This window comes from Vanrija pseudolonga, chromosome 1, assembly GCF_020906515.1.
Source record: "Vanrija pseudolonga chromosome 1, complete sequence".
In the NCBI taxonomy this organism is placed as follows: Eukaryota; Fungi; Basidiomycota; class Tremellomycetes; order Trichosporonales; family Trichosporonaceae; genus Vanrija; species Vanrija pseudolonga.
The window spans coordinates 3604004-3621932 of record NC_085849.1 but is presented as its reverse complement, the minus strand read 5'-3'; the positions used below and the strand labels follow the sequence as shown (position 1 = coordinate 3621932).

General features: G+C 55.6%; 3 protein-coding genes across 3 annotated transcripts; 2 read left to right on the top strand and 1 right to left on the bottom strand.

Annotated features, from left to right (window-relative positions):
• Nucleotides 1-127: 127 nt before the first annotated feature.
• On the top strand, nucleotides 128-2506 carry iksA (putative serine/threonine-protein kinase iksA; the record flags this gene model as incomplete). Its single annotated transcript, XM_062767841.1, has 9 exons — nucleotides 128-269; nucleotides 324-847; nucleotides 886-1334; nucleotides 1383-1456; nucleotides 1494-1587; nucleotides 1647-1722; nucleotides 1789-2117; nucleotides 2166-2327; nucleotides 2459-2506. Exons 1-9 carry the CDS (start codon nucleotides 223-225, stop codon nucleotides 2504-2506), a joined length of 1803 nt encoding a protein of 600 aa, XP_062623825.1. The 5' UTR covers nucleotides 128-222.
• A 755-nt stretch (nucleotides 2507-3261) lies between these two features.
• On the top strand, nucleotides 3262-6862 carry byr2 (Protein kinase byr2; the record flags this gene model as incomplete). The annotated part of the gene is given in 6 exon segments (XM_062767840.1): nucleotides 3262-3709; nucleotides 3725-4531; nucleotides 4596-5717; nucleotides 5763-5999; nucleotides 6054-6314; nucleotides 6357-6862. The coding sequence occupies 6 exon segments, from the start codon at nucleotides 3262-3264 to the stop codon at nucleotides 6860-6862; spliced, it is 3381 nt and encodes a 1126-aa protein (XP_062623824.1).
• On the bottom strand, nucleotides 6609-16779 carry MYO2 (Myosin-2; the record flags this gene model as incomplete). The annotated part of the gene is made up of 24 exons (XM_062767839.1): nucleotides 16164-16779; nucleotides 15729-15897; nucleotides 15448-15685; nucleotides 14842-15411; nucleotides 14591-14668; nucleotides 14525-14545; nucleotides 13783-14474; nucleotides 13327-13745; nucleotides 13188-13275; nucleotides 12016-13144; nucleotides 11431-11974; nucleotides 11350-11385; nucleotides 11215-11273; nucleotides 10915-11164; nucleotides 9589-9747; nucleotides 9182-9537; nucleotides 8777-9139; nucleotides 8354-8723; nucleotides 8213-8312; nucleotides 7911-8163; nucleotides 7687-7860; nucleotides 7423-7630; nucleotides 7146-7326; nucleotides 6609-6642 (listed from the first exon to the last, which is right to left on the bottom strand). The coding sequence occupies exons 1-24, from the start codon at nucleotides 16504-16506 to the stop codon at nucleotides 6609-6611; spliced, it is 6834 nt and encodes a 2277-aa protein (XP_062623823.1). The 5' UTR covers nucleotides 16507-16779.
• Between the last annotated feature and the right edge of the window lie 1150 nt (nucleotides 16780-17929).

The following is a 17929-nucleotide window of genomic DNA, read 5'->3' as shown; positions in this document are numbered from 1 at the left end:
TTGCGTCATGGTAGCAGACCCTGGCTGTTGGCCCACCCGGCCGGGCCTCCGCATGGATCGTCTCGTCTCGTCTCGTTTGGTGTCTGACGTCTGTCTGGCCAGCTCTGACGGCTTCACTCACTCACAACAACCAACTCGACTCTCTCTCTCTCTCTCTATTCATCCCACTCGTCACTCGCCACTCGTCACTCGCCACTCCATGCCACTCTCCTTCAACACATAATGGACAATCAAAGTCCATCTCTCAGTCGCTCGTGGACCCCCATCGGGTAAGCTCGATCGCAACCTTTTGCCCCCAATCTTGCTCACACTCTTAACCCTAGTGAAACGTCGCACCAGCTCATTGTCTATCATCCTCCTTCACATGCCATCCAAGTAGTACCCCACCCTCGTCGGTCTTCTCAATCAGGTGTACCTTCCACCTCCCGACTTCGTCTGCTCTCACCAGAAGAGTCTGCTTCCATAGCAGGCGATCCCCCCACGTCCCAACCGTGCTGCCCCCTGTGCGGTCAAGACCTCCCGACTGAGCTTCCGACCATTAGTCAACAAGCAGATGACAGTGTCCAATATGATCGTGACAGCGAGCACGGCGAAGCCCAATACTTTCGAGTTCTTGAGAGGGCTCACGAACTGAGTCGCCCCGGAACGCCAGTTTCCAACAGCCATCAACGTATATCGCGATCAGAAAGTTCGACTTTTCGCAACCCATCACGAGATGAAATCGACCCTTCCGACCTACCGGCTATGGGCTACTATCAGAGGTTCTTCAAAGAGAACCGGCGACTGGGTATAGGTGCGGAGGGAAGCGTATATCTCGCAACCCACATCATCGGTGGTAGTGCTCTAGGTTGGTTTACTGGTAGGGGGTCGTCCTCACCACCCCAGGCACTTATGCCGTCAAGAAAATTGCAGTCGGGACATCGAAGACGTACTTAGTCAAGATGCTCAGAGAAGTCCACCTTCTGGAGACGCTTCGCCATCCCAACATTATACCCTACTATCACTCATGGGTGGATGAGACCCAATTCTCATCATTTGGACCGCCAATCATTGCCCTTCACGTCCTCATGATGTACGCCAACGCGGGAAACCTGGACGCCTTTCTGCTGAGCCGCAGTCATTTGAATCCTTCAAGTTCACCCCTACACGCCGATGATGTTGCAGACACGGAAGACATTGATCTGCTACCAAAAGCCGAACGCATCAAGGCGTTCAAACGTCGACGGCAGAGTGGTGTGGGAGGACACCAGCGCGAGTACCGCGGTGTGCTCCTCCTGGGCTTGGAGGAGGTTGTAAAGCTTTTCAGTGACGTGGTAGAAGGCCTTGCTTTCCTCGTAAGTGCATTGGCCAACGGATGCCGTCTCGCACCTAACCATGCTCAGCACGCAAACTCTGTTCTTCATCTCGATCTGAAGTGTTCCAACGTTCTCTTACATTGGGAAGAGGGCAAAGTTATGTAAGGCTGAGTCGCGCGAACTTGCTGACAGACTCAGCCCAAAGGCTCTCCTGTCTGATTTCGGGACGTCCGAGGAAACACTTCGAGGGCAAAGGGAGCGGACAGGCCACACGGGGACAATGGAGTACATGGTGCGTTCGATAGTGGGGTGTACCGCTGTCAAAGGCATCTGACAACCCCAACCCCGCAGGCTCCGGAAACTATTGTTATGGACGTGAATGGACACTGGCGACCGTCGGATTCACACGCTGATATGTGGTCTCTCGGTACGTGTGCAGGCTCCCACCCCCTAGATGAAGCTTCATACTGACGACTTGCCCTTGGTCTCTCAGGTGTGGTGCTGCACAAGATGATCTTTCTCAAAACTCCTTACCAGTTCCCCGAAGACCTCGACGCATTGCACAATGAGATCATCGCCTACCCCGGGTTTGTACCGACAGAGGAGGTGATCCAAGTGTGTGAGAGGCGGCATATCCCTCGAGATCTTCTACTCCTCCTTTCACGCCTTCTGAGCCGTTCGCCGGATCAACGACCGACAGCCGAAAAGGTGAGGGTCGCCCTTAGCAAATTGGGAGATCGCTCGCTTGGAAGCACGTTAAAAGGTGTCTTTCGAGGACGACGCGGACAGGAAGGGCTGCAGAGATCAGGTAACCAGAAAAGAGTAAGTTCTAAATCTTGTGAGGTGGCTAATGCGCATGTGAAGTCGCAGGTCCATGAATCCCAGACGCTCCGAACAGTATTGGCCCTGCCTTCGCCAGTGGAGTCCGTCCTCACATCGCGCGACCCTACACCTCGGTTCCCGAAGCAACGACACCCAGTTCGAGAATGGACACACTCAAAGAACACGCGCTTTGCGTTGTTTGTTGTCAAGGTGTGTCTGATCGTGCGGTTTGTCGTCGGAGAGAACCAAAGGCTGATGGCAATGGCAGATGGTGTCATTGCAGCCGCAGCTAACAGGGTATGCCCTGTCGATTGGGATGGTTGTTGTGTTGTTGTGTCTAGCTCTGGTTGACCTGGGGCTCAAAGGGCATTCTGGGTATACGACTTTGACCCTCGCAATCATTCACCTCAGTGTTGTCTTGTGGTGGATGAGGGGTTCGAGATGAAGGTTGCAGTCCCACTACCGCTTACGTATGCATTTGTGTGTATGTCTCTTGCATTGTCGATCCCGTGCTGGTGCTGGTGTGCCTGGAATCAAGACTGTGGTCATAGGGCTGCCTGCCCCTCTGTCGGGCCGCCTGCGTTGTGCATTCTGCTGCCGCCCGCCCGCCCTGGGTGCTGGGTGGGGGCTTGCTGGCTGCCCGTGTGACACGCGCCGCGCTTGGCCCGGTTGTCCCGTCAGTCGGATTCAACGCACGCACACCACACACCGGCAGCACTGCAACAGCCCGCACGCATACAGCAACCTCCATCCTCAACCTATTGTGACGGTGCCTTTGCATCTTTCTCACTCACCCCCAACGACACACACCTTGCACATTCTCCTCTATTACAATCTCTATTCTCTCGTTCTCTCTCTGTCTCGCTTGCTCGCTCTCTTCTACGCCCTCCTCATCCTCTCTTGCATCAGCAAACACAGCAACAACCAGCCAGCTCGGTAACAACCGACCCCATCTACTCCTTAATCGCTTCTCCTGAAACGGTCCTGCCTCACGACTCGGTCCATTGCACGTCGTCTGTCGTCTGGTCAGGTCACTCCCGCATGTCCAAAGCGCATCGTAAGGACTCGAGATACCGACGTCCAGCTCACATCACAGTCGCGCACTGGTCGTCCATTGACTAGATACCCTCTTGGCCAACTCGCAATGTCCTCCTTCATGGCTCCATTTCGACTCGACGACACGACCACGCCAACTTCGGCCGGATTCTCTGGCCCACTGGCGTCTCTCGCGAGCCAGCCACCACTCCCTCGCCGAGAGCTTGCCAACTCCCTCGACTCTATGAGCCAAGCATCGACGCCTCATCGCCCACCAACACCACCATTGTTGACCCCAGCGCCGGGCATCGCATTCACCGCTCACGTCAAATCATGGGGCCCCCAACAAATCGCCACCTTCTTGAGCATTTACAAGTGCGACAACTACACCGCTCTCTTTCATCAGAATGATATCGACGGCAAGGTGCTGTTGGACCTTGATATGGCGAGTCTCAAGGAGATTGGCATTGGAAAGATCGGGGACAGAGTCAAGCTGCTCGGTGGTGTCCGGGACCTGCGGAAGCGGGCAGCCAAAGGCAACTTGTCTGCGTCGGGAAGTGGGCTCAGCGCAGCCACTGGGTCTCCCTCCCGCAATGGCAGCCCAGTACCAGCGTTCGAGCACGAAGGCAAAGGCGCTCAGGTTCCGCAACGATTGGCGAATGCCACCACTTCGACACGGCTACAGCTATTTCGGCCACCACCCATCATCGTTCCACCTCCTCACCCGACGTCGAACCCCCCGATGGCCGTGTCGCCATCCGGCCGCACGTTAATAACGCCGAAGCCAGATACAAGAGTTGTTACATTGCCCACCGGTAATGTGGGCCAAGACGCGTATTCCACCACACTGCGTATTCCGGCACCGCGCGGCAGAAGGTCGCCAAGCCCGGTGTTTGACGCTCATGGTAGCGCAGCGCCTCGCTCAACAACTGATACCAATACGAGTCCCTCTGGCATTCAACGTACAGTCTCAGACATGGCCACGACACGCAAGTTCGATCGGCGACAGCCAACATCCAATCGGCTCGACAACTCCACTCCCCGATCTGCCAGCCCCCCACACCAAGGGCCCCTGCATCGCAGCGTAGCGCTCGCACCTGTCCATCCATTCCGCCTCAACGGCGATGACCTAAGGAGAGAACAATTGAACTTGCCAAAGCGCATAGTTAAGTTTGTGGACACCGAGGATATGACCACCAAGAAGGTCCAGTTCCCCCCCGAAACCTCGAGCGGGGTAGAAGCATTGGAGATAGTTCTCAGGAAGTTCCAAAAAAAGAAGGAGGGCAGTGTTTCCAGCTTCACTGCCGATATCGACAATGACAGCGATAAGCTTGAAGTGGACGGTTGGGGAGTCTACATCAGATCCGAGAAAGGCGGAGGTGAGGCCACCCTCTCACCTTGTGTCGATTTGCTGACGTCGAGGTGCAGATATCCGCCTCACAGATTCGGCTCTCCTGGACATTTGCCAGGGCAACGCTGTGAGCCATTACGATACCGCAGTAATGCACGAGAATGGACTGCTACTGCGGAAAGTGTCCCACGCCCAAAATCGCAAGAACATTCAGCAGTTTCTGGGGCCTATCGATCACCTGCCCACGTCACCTCATTCGCCTATTCGCGAAGCACGCGGTGTTACAACCTTGACTATCCCAAGCCAGGATTCCTCAACAACGAAGAACCCGAAACGCGCGAGTGCGCTGTCGATCTTGTCCGGTCTCCACGTTCACGGTATCGAAACGTCACCCTCGCAGATGTCATCCACTTCACCATCTGGCGGCGGCGTATCCAAGCCCAGATGGATGTACAGCTTTCGTGGCCATCGCCCGCCCTCAGAGCTCATTTCTAGCCACCTGGCCGAATACTTTCCTGCAGTCAAGAAGAAGGAACTTGAGAAGACGGTTCGCCAGAGTATGCTGCGCTTGTCTCATGGGCAAAGCGACCGACTTGGAATGGCCATCGCGTCGCCGCGGTCCAGTGTGGAGAACGTGTCGAGCCCGAACAGGATGGGGCGTCCTGCGTCAACCAGAACCGTTTCGTCAACAACGACACCCGCTGCAATCCCTGAGGAGGGCGAGATAACCACCGATGGCTCCCGCCGTTCTGCCATCGACAGTGAAACAGGTCAACAACAAGGCCTCGCCCGTGATAGCCACCCTCCGCTACTTCCACCGTTCGAGTCCACTGGGGAGAGCTTGGTAGACTCGCTGCAAGAGTATTCACCAGCGCCTTCGACTGTCAGACCACAGGCCTTGCGGCCGCGTCGTGGATCGTCGGGGTCTAATATGAGTCGAATCAGTATCCTGTCGTCTATCCGCCGCAATCGAGATCGAAGCGATACAGCCAGTCTCCTCACAGTGGACGAAATCACTGCCGAGGTGGAGAATCGTAGAGCTAGCATGGGCACGCTTGACCACGAATCGGTTTTGACCTCCAGAAGCGACAGCGATGACGACTCCGTCATGTCTGACGACGACGAAAACGATTTTGACGATGACGATGAGGACTCGGACGCAACCAGTGACGATGACAGGAAGGGACCGGGTCGCGCATTCACCTCCACCGGATGTGAGCACAACCTGATTAACTGCCACGAAGCTGACGCATACCCAGCTAAGCGGAGCATCAAATGGATCAAAGGCGCCCTTATTGGTGCCGGATCGTTTGGCTCTGTTTATCTCGGAATGGACGCCCAGTCAGGCCTATTGATGGCGGTCAAGCAAGTGGAATTACCATCATCGTCGGGCGATATCCGCAACGAGGAGAGAAGGCGAAACATGGTGCAGGCACTTGAGCGTGAGATCGACATTCTCAAGGAGCTTCAGCATGAGAACATTGTCACCTACCTGGGTGAGTCTCGACCGCACCGACTTCTGCGAGCGGCTGCACTGACAAACGATACAGATTCAGCCACAGACAACGACAAACATCTCAACATTTTCTTGGAGTATGTGCCAGGAGGCTCAGTGGCCGCTCTTCTCAACAACTATGGCGCTTTCGAAGAAGCACTTGTGCGCAACTTTTCGCGACAAATCATCACCGGCTTGAACTATCTTCACGAGCGGGGCATCATTCACCGAGACATCAAGGGCGCCAACATCCTGGTCGACAACAAGGGCGGCATTAAAATATCCGACTTCGGCATCTCCAAGAAAGCTGAAAATAGTGAGAATGCCAACGCGAAACGGAGGTGGTGCTGACTGGCAGGCCTGATGGGAATCCGTGGCAATCGGCCGTCTTTGCAAGGCTCAGTGTTCTGGATGGCTCCTGAAGCTGTGAAGCAGACAAGTTATACCTCGAAGGCGGACATTTGGAGTGTTGGGTGCCTTGTCGTCGAGATGCTGACAGGCACCCACCCTTGGGCAGAGCTATCTCAAATGCAAGCCCTCTACAAGGTACGTCCTGCGTGGAAAGTTTCTGCTAACAAGCAGATTGGCGGATCAGAGGCTCCCAAGCCCCCTACTCCGAACGATATTTCTCCCGACGCAGCGTCCTTCCTTCAGCGGACATTCGAAATCAACCACAACGCACGCCCCACTGCATCGGCATTGCTGGAGCATCCGTTCATCGCAGTTCCAGGTGGAGGAGTCTCGATAGACAGTGCAACAGCGACGCTCGAAGCCGCTGCTGCGGCACGCAAAGTCACCGCTCCACCAAGTGGGGTGGGGTTAGGATTTGGAATGGCTTCGAGGTCTGCGGGCAACAATGTATGAACATGTAGAATGCATCAAGCATGGAGCACCATCACTCCACATCCATATCCTCTTCCGAGGGAATCGCGGGCGTGTGGGTTCCCTGTGGCGGTTTGAAGTCCTCGGACCACTGCGTGGTGTCAGCAACGATCGCCCGGTACGACAGGGAGGACTCGCCTTAGGGAACTGTCGCTTGTAAAGGCTCATGCAGACAGTATCCATCTGCTGCACAGGGCCATCAAAGTGCGCCTTGAAGTAGCCATGTGTGCCCAGTGGTTCGCGAATATGACCAGTGCGCCCATACTTGGTGTGGAGCTCGACCGACTGGAAGTAGGAAACGTCCTCACGATCGAAGAACATGTATCTGATCGTCGCAGTCTTCTTATGCACCTTGAATGGGTGGCCGGTGAGAACGATCCGCTTGGCAATGATACGAGTTGGATCCGAAGAAGCGAATGACCCCGTGGCAACCAAATCCGGAACTCCTGAGATTGTCAGAGGGACTCTCTCGTCAGATACACCTTGCTAGCCATCCATTGCCTTGTCTCGATTGAGAGAGGCGCATGGCTTGTGTAGCTCACCTTCAGACTTCTGTTGGCGCAACAGAAGGCATGGCGCCTTGCCAAAGCAAACTGGCCCAAATGTGGAAACCACAGTTGTGGTACCTGGCTTGAGGAAGCGCTCCGACTTGTGGACGTTATTCACACCCTTTCCGCCGCCTCGTACATGCTGAGAGAAGAGCGGGCGGATAACAAAACGGCGCGGTCCGACACAGAGAACGAGCGGCTCCTACGTAGAGTCAGCACCTGGTTTCCGACCCGGTTCCCATTCAGCGGGCGACTTACCTTGGCTCGAACTGGCTCTGTGAACTCTGTGTTCCTTTGAACCGCAAAGTGAAGAACGGTTTGCTTGTGCTCATGTTGCAGGAGACCGTGAACAATAAGGGCAAGTCGGGGATTCCGGGAGACGACCACTTCTCGGGCAACATCCTTGAGGACCAGAGTGATCCTCGTACCGATCTGGACTTGATCAGGGTCGGGAATCGTACACCTTTTAAAATGGGACATACCTCGACGCCATCTTCACGTGCCTCGCGCTCAACCCGCTTCTGAGTTGCCGAGAAGTTCTCAAACTGGAAGATCTCTCCGTACTCGAGCGGAAGGTTTTCGTAGGGATCCCACGGACTGGTGCGGAAGCTTCGAAGGCCGCGGTAGCGCTGGAAGCGGGTCCGGGCAGCAATGTGACGAGGAGTGTCGATCTCGTCCGGGAAGGACATGTCGTCTTGCTGCGCTCGCTCACGCTGACGAAGGTATGTCTCGTACCTGTGTTCTCATTAGCGGGAGAAGCCGAAAGAATGCGTGTACCACCTACTCCTGCTCTTCATCCTCAGGGGCCATATCTTTGTGCGTGTCCACTCGGGAATCAAGCTCGACCTCTTCCATCTCTTCTTCCTCCTCATCATGGATGTGGCCTTAGGTCAAGTTAGCGAGGCAGGGCCACCTTGAATCTCACCACGTGGTTCTCCGTCGCCCTCATCTCCTGACAATCTCTCATCGTTACTCGCCCCATCCGTCTCATCAAAGTCGTCGACATCGTCGTCCTCGTCAACAATCCAAGCGGCTTGGTAGGCACTGGTTCCTTTGGGCACGCGCTTGACGCGCCTTCCTTCCGCGTTGACTCCACTGGCAGCTGGAGCCGAGTCCATCTCTTCCTCTGTGGGCCAGGTTTGCTCATTGGCCAACAAGTCGGGGACATTGTGGGCAATGAGGTCCTCAGCAGACTCATCAGGGGTTGACAGAGGAACGGGGGTGGCCTGGACATCGGTCATAGCTCGATCTGCGTTCCGGCGAGCGTGCATGTTGAGGGGAGGGGCGGCAATGATCTGGTGAGGACGAGAATCAGCTCGATGTACCACCGAATGCACGCCAATATTACCTCAGACACCTGAAAGTCTCCACGGCCGGGCACATGCACCAGTCGGTTTGCACTGAGGCGCCCTCCACGAACCGTCCCTGTTACGCGAAGCAAGCCTTGGTGGCTTAGAGATCCGTCGTCATTGGGATAAGCCTCCCAATCAATGGCATTGTCGCCTTCCGCAACAATAAACGCACGACCCTCTGGATGGTTGATACTGGATGGTGACGCTTCGCATAGCGCTCGGGCCAAGAGGAGGCTTTCAGCAGGAGTATCGGCGGAATGAATCTTGTCCACTGATGGGAAGAAGTAACGTGAAAAGGAAAGGAGAGACTTGTGAACGAGTGATCGGGCTGATGGAGTTAAAGGGGTCTCTAACGGAGCCTGCGCATATGGTCAGTCACAATGCAGTGTACGGATACTCACCTGGACACATGTCATGATGTTTGCCATGCCTACTTGGCCTTGCAGGCACCTTAGAATTGCTTCCCCTTCGAGTTGGACTTCGTCTGTGCTACTGAGGAGGAGAATGATCGTGTCGCTCACGAGAGCGGAGTCCAAGGTTGGGTACAGCTCCAGGGGAGGAAGGAGGTTGATTTGCAGTGTGGTCTTGAATTTGGGTGCGGGGACGACAAATGTACCTCCTTCCCCGTTCAGTTTGGACGTTATGTCCGCAGCATCCGTCTCAGACAGGCCAAGTGCAGGAAGAATTTCCGCAACGAAGCGCGGTCCGGACAAGGACGGTAACAAAGGAACAATGGATACGATGCGTGGAACCTTGCCTGCAGGAGAAGGTCAGCTGTGATTCATCGTCATGGTCGTCGACAACTCACCGCCTCCAGAACTCGTCTGGAAGAACTTGGCGTCCTCGCGGTTGGCGCGCTGTTTCGCATCTCGCCTTTGCGCTTGCTGATTCAGCCGGGCCTTCTTCGCACCGGCTTCGGCAACAGCCTTGTGAGAGCCTCCTACAGGGCTTGGTGATGCCGGTTTGCCTGTGACAAGTCAGACTTGTTCGCAGTGCCAGAAGACTCGACCCACCCTTTGCAGCTGCTTTCAGCGAGCCTTTGGAGGCGTGGCGCGATTTGAAGCCCTTGTTACTCTGTGCGTGTGAGTATGTGGTGTTCCAAGACTAAATGAGGCGGGCCCAGTCCAGGCTAGTGCTGAATGGAGTTCCATCACGAACCTGCTTCAAGGTCGGCCGGTGATGGTGAGCCTGTGGAGCCATGTTGATGAGCGAGGGTCCTTGTAGGATAGCCCCGGAGCGGAACCCAATAGAGGCTGTCGTGTGGGTCGCGGGGCGATTCAATAAGGTGACTCCAAACTGCGGTCAGAGTGCAAGAGGTGCAAGGGTGAGTGAGAGTGGATGGGGAGAGTATGAGAGAGACAACATTATGCGAGACTGCCGGAAGATGTCAACTTTTAGAATGTCACGTGACCCTACCCCCGCTCGAGCATCGTGCCTGAATTGCTGGTGGCCATGATGCCAGTCGTCTGCGAGTCGCAGCGCCCAGTGCCCGTTCCGTCTTTGTTCTTCATCATCAACCTCAAGCAACAACCTCTCGCTCACCCGCCCTCCTCTGACGAGTCCGATTCAGTCATAACATGGATGAATCGCTTCTTTGGTTTTCAATAGCCACATTCTTCCTGTGGTGGGTCAGCAGCCCCAAGCACGGATTCCTCATGGTCAAGTCTGCGTGCTGACACGACGGGTCACTCAGCGCAGCTGCCGTTCTCTACTGCTTTCTTTCCACCTGTCTTGGACTGCAGATTCGACGATCTGATTTCTGGGAAGCTCTATCAGCCCCACAGCGTTCAAGATCCAGCGGTAACCGACAGTACATCAGGTACAATCTGCATGAAATGCACGGGATGGACTGGGACCATCGACCACATGACACACCAGAATCGATAGAAATGTCGATTAGCAGCAACTCCGGTCGCCAGTTCATCTAGATGTCCTGCGACGCAGTGTGTCGCCGACATTTGCATTTCACGTTATACATGACCAACCGACAGCATCAATGTGACATGAACCCTTCGTCATTCTACTTATGCAACGAACGTTGCCAGACGTCTCAGCAGCGGGACATTGAGCCAAGCTGGGACGTCTAGAAAGCGTCAGCTGCGCGTTCTGGTACGAGGATTGGGATGGCACTCACATGTTTCGAGACCCGCAATGTCTCGGGGGGGAGGGATCTGATACGGTCCGACCTCGTCTTGCTCCGTCTGAAGGAGAAGCTGGTCGCTCTTGTCCTCTGGGCGGACCCGAGCAGCAACGGCCCTGAGAATTTCCGGCGAGATTGGAGCCTCGTAGTCGGCATTGTGGTATTGAGAAATCAACTTCTGGATTTGGGATGGGGACAGAATCCAGCAAACGTCGAACAAGATCTCAATGTCTCCGAGAGTGGCCTGAGATTTGGTCAATACCGCCCACCAAGTGAATGCTAAGGAAGACTGACCTTCTTGAGCTGGAGGAGCTTCGTGGCCTGCATAAGATGCTCAAGCTGGAGCAGCCCTTCTGGCATGTCATGAGACTTGCACCACTCTAAATCATTGTCAGCGTCATACTAGGAAGACGAATGGGAGTAACTGACCTTCGATGCGCGTGATATTGTACTGGATCTGCATTGCTAGGACATGGTCAGCATTGGAGAATCCTTGGAGTCACAACTTACCGCGTTTCCACGAGCAGAAGTTGCGGCGCATGATGAGGTCGTTGAAGGCGATGGTGCCAATCAACTTCAACAGCTCGGTCACGACCTGCTGCATGACGCTCTCTTCCATGTAATAGCTCTTGAGGCACTTCCAGACCTTGTTAAGGAGGTTGAGGATGTCGTCCATACTTGCTGATGGTTGACTGCTGCTGCTGCCCATGCCGATCATTCTGGAGAACATACGGCCGCTTCCGTCCGATGTAATGAAGCCAGGAAGCGACTGCGACTCAACAAGTGCAGGAATGACCATCTTGCCGAGCTTCTTCTTGACTTCCAGCATCCAGGTGTGATAGATGTTGTACTCAAGACTGTCCAGATCGTGCTTGACAATGCCGACAAGTCGCTCGTATGCCTCCCAGTCCAATTCGCGACCACCGGGCTCGTCCATGCCGGGTGCAACACCTTGTTGAGCATCGGCCTCGGCGACGCAGATGAAGGACAGGATCTCCTGCACGTTGGACAGCCAGAAGATTCCAGGGGTGATAACATCCTCGCCCTTGAATTGCTGGATATGTTGTTAGCACGGCGTAAACTACCAAGACTTACCATGACGTAGCCTTGAATGCTTTGCATGACGTTGGCGAGGAACCTCTCGCTTTCTGGGACCATGCCTAACTTCCACATTTCGTTGGAGACGAGGCTGATGAGATGAGCTGGGAAGATGACTTCCTTGGCAAGTGGTGGGTTGTGCAAGCTGGCAGCCGGAATCTTCAGGTTGGCGATCAAACCATGCAAGACATCCTCATCAAGCCCTTCCTCGTCATCCAACAAACGAATAATCTCGTCAGCAGACGAGTCGCTCAGAGTCGGAAGTCCGTTGGAGTCACGAGGGCGAAGAGCGTTGCTGTTGGGGAACATCACCGACACCGCACGAGGGTTGGCCGTCGGCGCTCTCTTAACGTCAAAGCCATCTTCATCAGGGTGACCTCCTGAAGGCGAACCATGTCCGGTAGTGCTGTGGCGGCGACGGTGTCGTCGAGTGCCCTGCCGGTTGGGGTCTCCCTGGTGAAGGCCATTCGCGAATTCTCGCAGGCCACGATCGAAGGTGGGCGACGGGGGAGCGTCACGATGTCCTTTCGTCAGAGCCTGGAGGGCACTGGCGCGGCTGATCTGCTCCTTCAGAGTCGTGACTTCCTGCTTCAGAGCCGCTACCGTGGTGGCATCTTCAGTGTGTTTCGTCATAGCTCTGTCGATCGCCTCCTGTCGGTCGTTGAACTCCTTAGTCGCACGCTCAAACTGGTCCTTGAGGCGACCGATCTCCTCCTCCTGATCGGTAACACGCTTCAAGGCAGAGCGCAACCGGTTCTCTTCGTCGGTCTTGGCGGCGACAATCGCGTCATACTGAGACTGCGGGACCGTTGGGAGTGCGAGCTTGGCCTCCAAATCGCGCGAACGGTGATGAACTTCCTCGTGCTTGGACTGCCAAGCAGCGAGCTCCTTCTCCAGGTCGGATACCCTCGTGTTCAAAGACTTGTTGTCGGCGGTTCGCTTCTGCAAAGTCTTGGTGAGTTCAACCACCTTGTTCTCAAGCTGGTATGAAATTTCCTTGAGCTTGGATGCCGATTTGGCTTCCGCTTTGAGCGCGCCGAGCTCGCGAACTGCGAGCTTGCGTCGCCATTGGCTCTGAAGAAGAACGACGCGCCGAGTTTCGGCCTGTCTTCGGGAACGCGCAGCACTGTGGCGAGTCAGCTATGGGAGGCCACCGAGGAACAACTCACATGCCACGGAAGAGGCTCTGCAGTGTGACGGCTGCCGACACGGTGCGCTCCTCGGAGAAATGCTTGCGGGCAAGATATCCCCGGACAACTGGCAGATGTCAGCAAACGGCTGTCGTTGAGGTTGCGTCGAGCGACCTACCAGCCTGGATGGAGACGACAGCCTGCCTCGCCGAAAGGAAAGCCTTTCGTTGCAGGTATGCCCGCGCAGCCCTCTGCAACTGAATGGCCGCAGCTTCTTTCCTCATGGACTCCGCCACACGGCGGCCCAAGATGCCACGCCACCAAGCTTGGATGGTGATGGTGCGCTCCCGAAGGTCCTGGTACTGCTTGTAGGCGATCCGACGACGGACATTCTTTTGCACAAGGGTGACCAATGCGTTCAAGCGGGCTGTGCGGAAGGACTCGAGGAGGGCAACCATGCCAGCGCGGAAGAAGATCTTCGAAAGGCCGATCTGATACTTGTTCTCGTCCTTCAGTGTCCGCTGTAGGAGCAGCTGGCAGAAAGCTTTAACGTCCGCATTGCCCTCCCACTCCTTGGAGTTGACTAGAACGTAGTAGCTGGAGTGTTAGCTCGGCAGAATCATATCTCACTTACCGACTGGCAAATTCAGCGAATGTCCAGCGACTGGGATATCCAGCACAACTGATTCGAATCGTTTCCAGGACACCACAGGCACGGAGTTGAGAAAGGACTTGCTGGGGCTCAAACGACCAAGCCTTCTTGGCCTCGTTGGGTTTGATGCAGCGAATGTAGTGGACATTGGTGTGGTTGATCGTGTCCATCAGGCTTATGAGCGAGTTCTTGAAGATGGAGCCCAGCGTCGGTTTGCGTGCATTGGCAACAGCACGCTTAGCCGCTTGCTTAGGCTCAGAGGCGGCCGTAGTGGAAGGGTTTGTGGCAGCCGCAAGTGATCTCTCAACCGCCTCCTTGAGGAACTCGTTCGTGGACGCCTGCAGGAGGACAAGGTGTTCGTCGGGGACAGTATCACGGTTCTTTTCGATGAACCCATCAACGTCGTACGTGACATCATGAGCGTAGTGCGCAATTGTGAAAGCGTTCTGGTTGAACCGAGGCTTCTTGAACACGTCCTTGTACTCCGGCTTTGTCAACTGCTGGTGGAGTTTGTTGGCAAAGGAAGCATCTGCACCTGCAGGTAGTCGTGACTCTTCGTCCAAGAGCGTCAAGACGCCCATTTTGCCTTCGATGACGTCAATGCACGCCTGGTTGTCCGTAAAGTCGATAAAAGTCCAGTTGATCTCCTCGCGCATGTACTCTTCCTGCTCAAGCTGAGGGGGTCAGACATCTGATGACGGCAAACGGAGGACGTCAAGCTCACCTTGAACACATGCGCATTGAACTGTCTGGGTCAGCCAAGATTTACAGCAATCATGTTGCCACTGACCTCCTGTTGAAGCTTTTCGTTGGCCCAGTTGATACAGAACTGCTCGAACGAGTTCTTCTTGAAGTGCTCGAAGCCATACTGCATTTCGTCAGCACTACACCATGAGGGTCATCACTGACGATGTCCAAAACCCCAATGAACTTGGTAGACTGGTGAGAGGCACTGCCGCTCAACAGACTCTCATTCACGACGCTCACGAGCCACTGCGCACATGTTAGAATGTAGCCACGTGGTATTCGACTGAAACTTACGTCGAACAAGCACGAGTAAATGAACTTGGCCACAGAGTCACGAACAACTGTTGCCTGAGCAGACCCGAGATTGGTGACAATTTTCTCGTTTCGAGTTGTCAACTGCTTCTTGACCGTCCACTTCTTGAAGTCCGCCAGGGGCAAGCCAAGGAGTTCGGTCGCTATCAGGAGAGCGGGGTCATCGTCGGACAACACAGCGTCCGTCCGAGCCTGCGTAATCCTGACGTTTCCGAGATGAAGCAGGGCAGCGAGAACCTTGAAAATGGACCACTGGCGTTCCACTGAGATGCCGACAGTACTGAGGGCCTCCTGTGTGTCACGGAATTCCTTTGCGTCATCCACGCCCAGAATGGTAGAGGACGATGGCCCACCACCGGCGAGATACGCGAACTGCTGTGGGTCGGTTGGAAGCGAGAGGTCTTTGCGCTCCTTTGACGGCGCACCGGCCAAAAGCTGGTAGAAAACGTGGTAGTTGCGTTCCGTATCCGGCTGATAGACCAGACGCGAGCGCTCCAGAAGGTAGGTGCGAATCCGCGCGCCGACAATCTCATTCTCCTTGCTGAACAGGACCTGTTACGGTCAGCGTTGTCTCCTGTCAGCACGTACCTCGATGTATTTGCCAAACCGCGAACTGTTGTCGTTTCTGGTCGTCTTGGCATTTCCGAACGCTTCCATAATAGGGTTGCTGGCCAGGATTTGTCGCTCAATCTCGCTCATGCCTTCGTCCTCGTTGTTGGCAATGTCACCCCGTCGACGGTCGGAAACGGGGTGTTCTTTGCCAGGGTTATGAACTGAAGCAAAGTAACGCAGGATGTACTTTGCGGATACAGTCTTGCCCGCTCCACTGCGCAGGTCAGCTTTCGCATCTGGGCCGAGCTAAGACGCACCTTTCACCACTGACGACAATGGTCTGGTCGCCTGCACCAGTCAGGTCAACTCCACCATCACCTGTCCCTCGGCGCATATAGTCGAGGGCCTCCTCTGCAATGGCGAACAAATGGGGGTCCAGTTCACCCTTCTTCTTTCCCGCATAAGCATGAAGGATTTCGTTTCCGTCTGAATGGTCAGCATTGGAAAGCTGGACCCCTCCTCAAGACGGCATGTCCAGTGCGTCAACTCACAAAGGGGCACTGGGCTGAACGGATTCAATGCGACCTGGTAACACCAATGTCAGTCACACCAAGTTGAGCTGGTGTAGGGCATGCTTACAAGCACAATGCCAGAGTAGGTATAGGGCTGGTGAGCGGCATATCGGGTGGCGATCGCATGTAGGACTAGTGGAGGTCAGGCTTGTTGGAAAGCAAGGTGGCCCAGAGACGCACCACTTGGCTCGTTCAAGTTGGAGAGACTTGCAAGGTCCTCGGAACTCTCCAGTAGAGGCGGATTACGAAGCGGTGGGAGCGCGTCTCGCCCCAGTGACGCAGAGGAGGTGGTCAGGCTGTTGCCATTCGACTCGGCTGCTTGAAGTCCAGCGAGAGTGCACTTGTAGTCTTTGGTTCCGCCTGAATCGCTCGAACTGTTGCCATCGATTGACACGACGACTGTCACCTCGGAGGTGGGTTCAGTGTCGGACGGGAGGGTCACCGACGTGACCGTGCCGGGTACCCAGCCAGCGGCGACGTCTGGTACCCAGACCCTCGTCCCCTTGGCATAGACGGATGCCATGAAGCCGAATAGAAGGTGAGAAGGAGCGCAAGGTGTGCTCCTACAACTGATGCTTGTCGTTCAACGTCTTGAAGTCAATGTAGCAACGACGAGCTGTGGTCGAGGAATGAGCGCCGGTCCTGTGCGTCCGAGGAAAAGACCAAAGCGACAAGAAGCGAGCGAACTGAAAAGGGGAAGAAGGGGGGCGGTCCAAAGTCGTGCCAGCTGTGAATGCAGCCAAGGACAAGCCGACAGGAGAGAATAGGATGGATGGAAAGGGGGGGGGGGGAGTGGTAGGGGGAGAAAGTCGGACAAGGAGAAGGAAGAGGAGGAGGTGGTGGGTGGTGGTGGTTGTAGTGGATGATTGATAGCACTACGTGTTGGACGGCCCAGCCAGTTTCGACGTGAGTGAGATTGGCAGGCAATGGCGCAGGTGAACACGTCGTGTCGCGCGCGTGTGCAGAGGCGGAGGTGGCGGAGGGCGGGCGGCGGCGGCGGCACGGCTACGAGACGGCGGTGGGTTTGGGCCAGACAAGGCAGGCAGGCAGGGCGAGTCAAGGGACCGTGGCCGGCCAGAGCGCCAGAGCGTCAGAGCGTACAACTGACACGCGAGACAGGGTCCAGGGTGCAACGGGTGCAACGGGGGGGGAGGAGGGGGGGGCGGCGACGAGGGCAACGGGCGCAAAGGGCGCCATGAGTAGGCAGGGAATTTGCATGGCCCTTGTTGAGTAATAGGGCATCAGCCTGCATGAATGCCTCACCGCGCGTCAGCCTCGACTTGCACACTAGCGGGAGGGCACGGGGCGGCCTGGCACAGTTGACTTCACACACCCATCAATCACCCTTTAGACTAAGGGTTTGACAAAACTCGCGACGACCCATAGCTACCACCGCCCATCATCAACACGTCATGTCATCATCCCCTCACGCGTCCAGCTAGAGCCAAAGCAAGACTGAGCGCGCTCACCTGGCACACAAAGAGCTCATCCATAACTTGACCACCAGAATGGAATGGAGCTCACATGCCCAGGTTCCCATAGAATGCCAAGTTATCGAGTACAGAGGCACGTGCACTGGGATCTAGCAACAACGCACAACCACCGTACGCGTGTCGCGGGGCACTTGTTGGCACGGCCTTGCCACAGCTCATGTTTCCCCAAACGAACGAACAACCAGCGCACCAGCGAGCCCCATTGCTGCCACGAGAATGCAAAATAAGCACGCCATTTACCCGTCAGTACTACCTATCATCAGCATGCATACCAGCAAAGCCCACCCTAGCCAGACCTGTCCAGTTGCATCCATCAAGGTGCGATGAGAATCTGAGGGGCCACCACTGATCTCAGTCTTGGAACTAACACATGGCCAAGGACGGCGACATTGGACCATGCACGACATGCGGTCCATTCACCATCTGAAATGTGCACTCCCGACCGACCAGGTA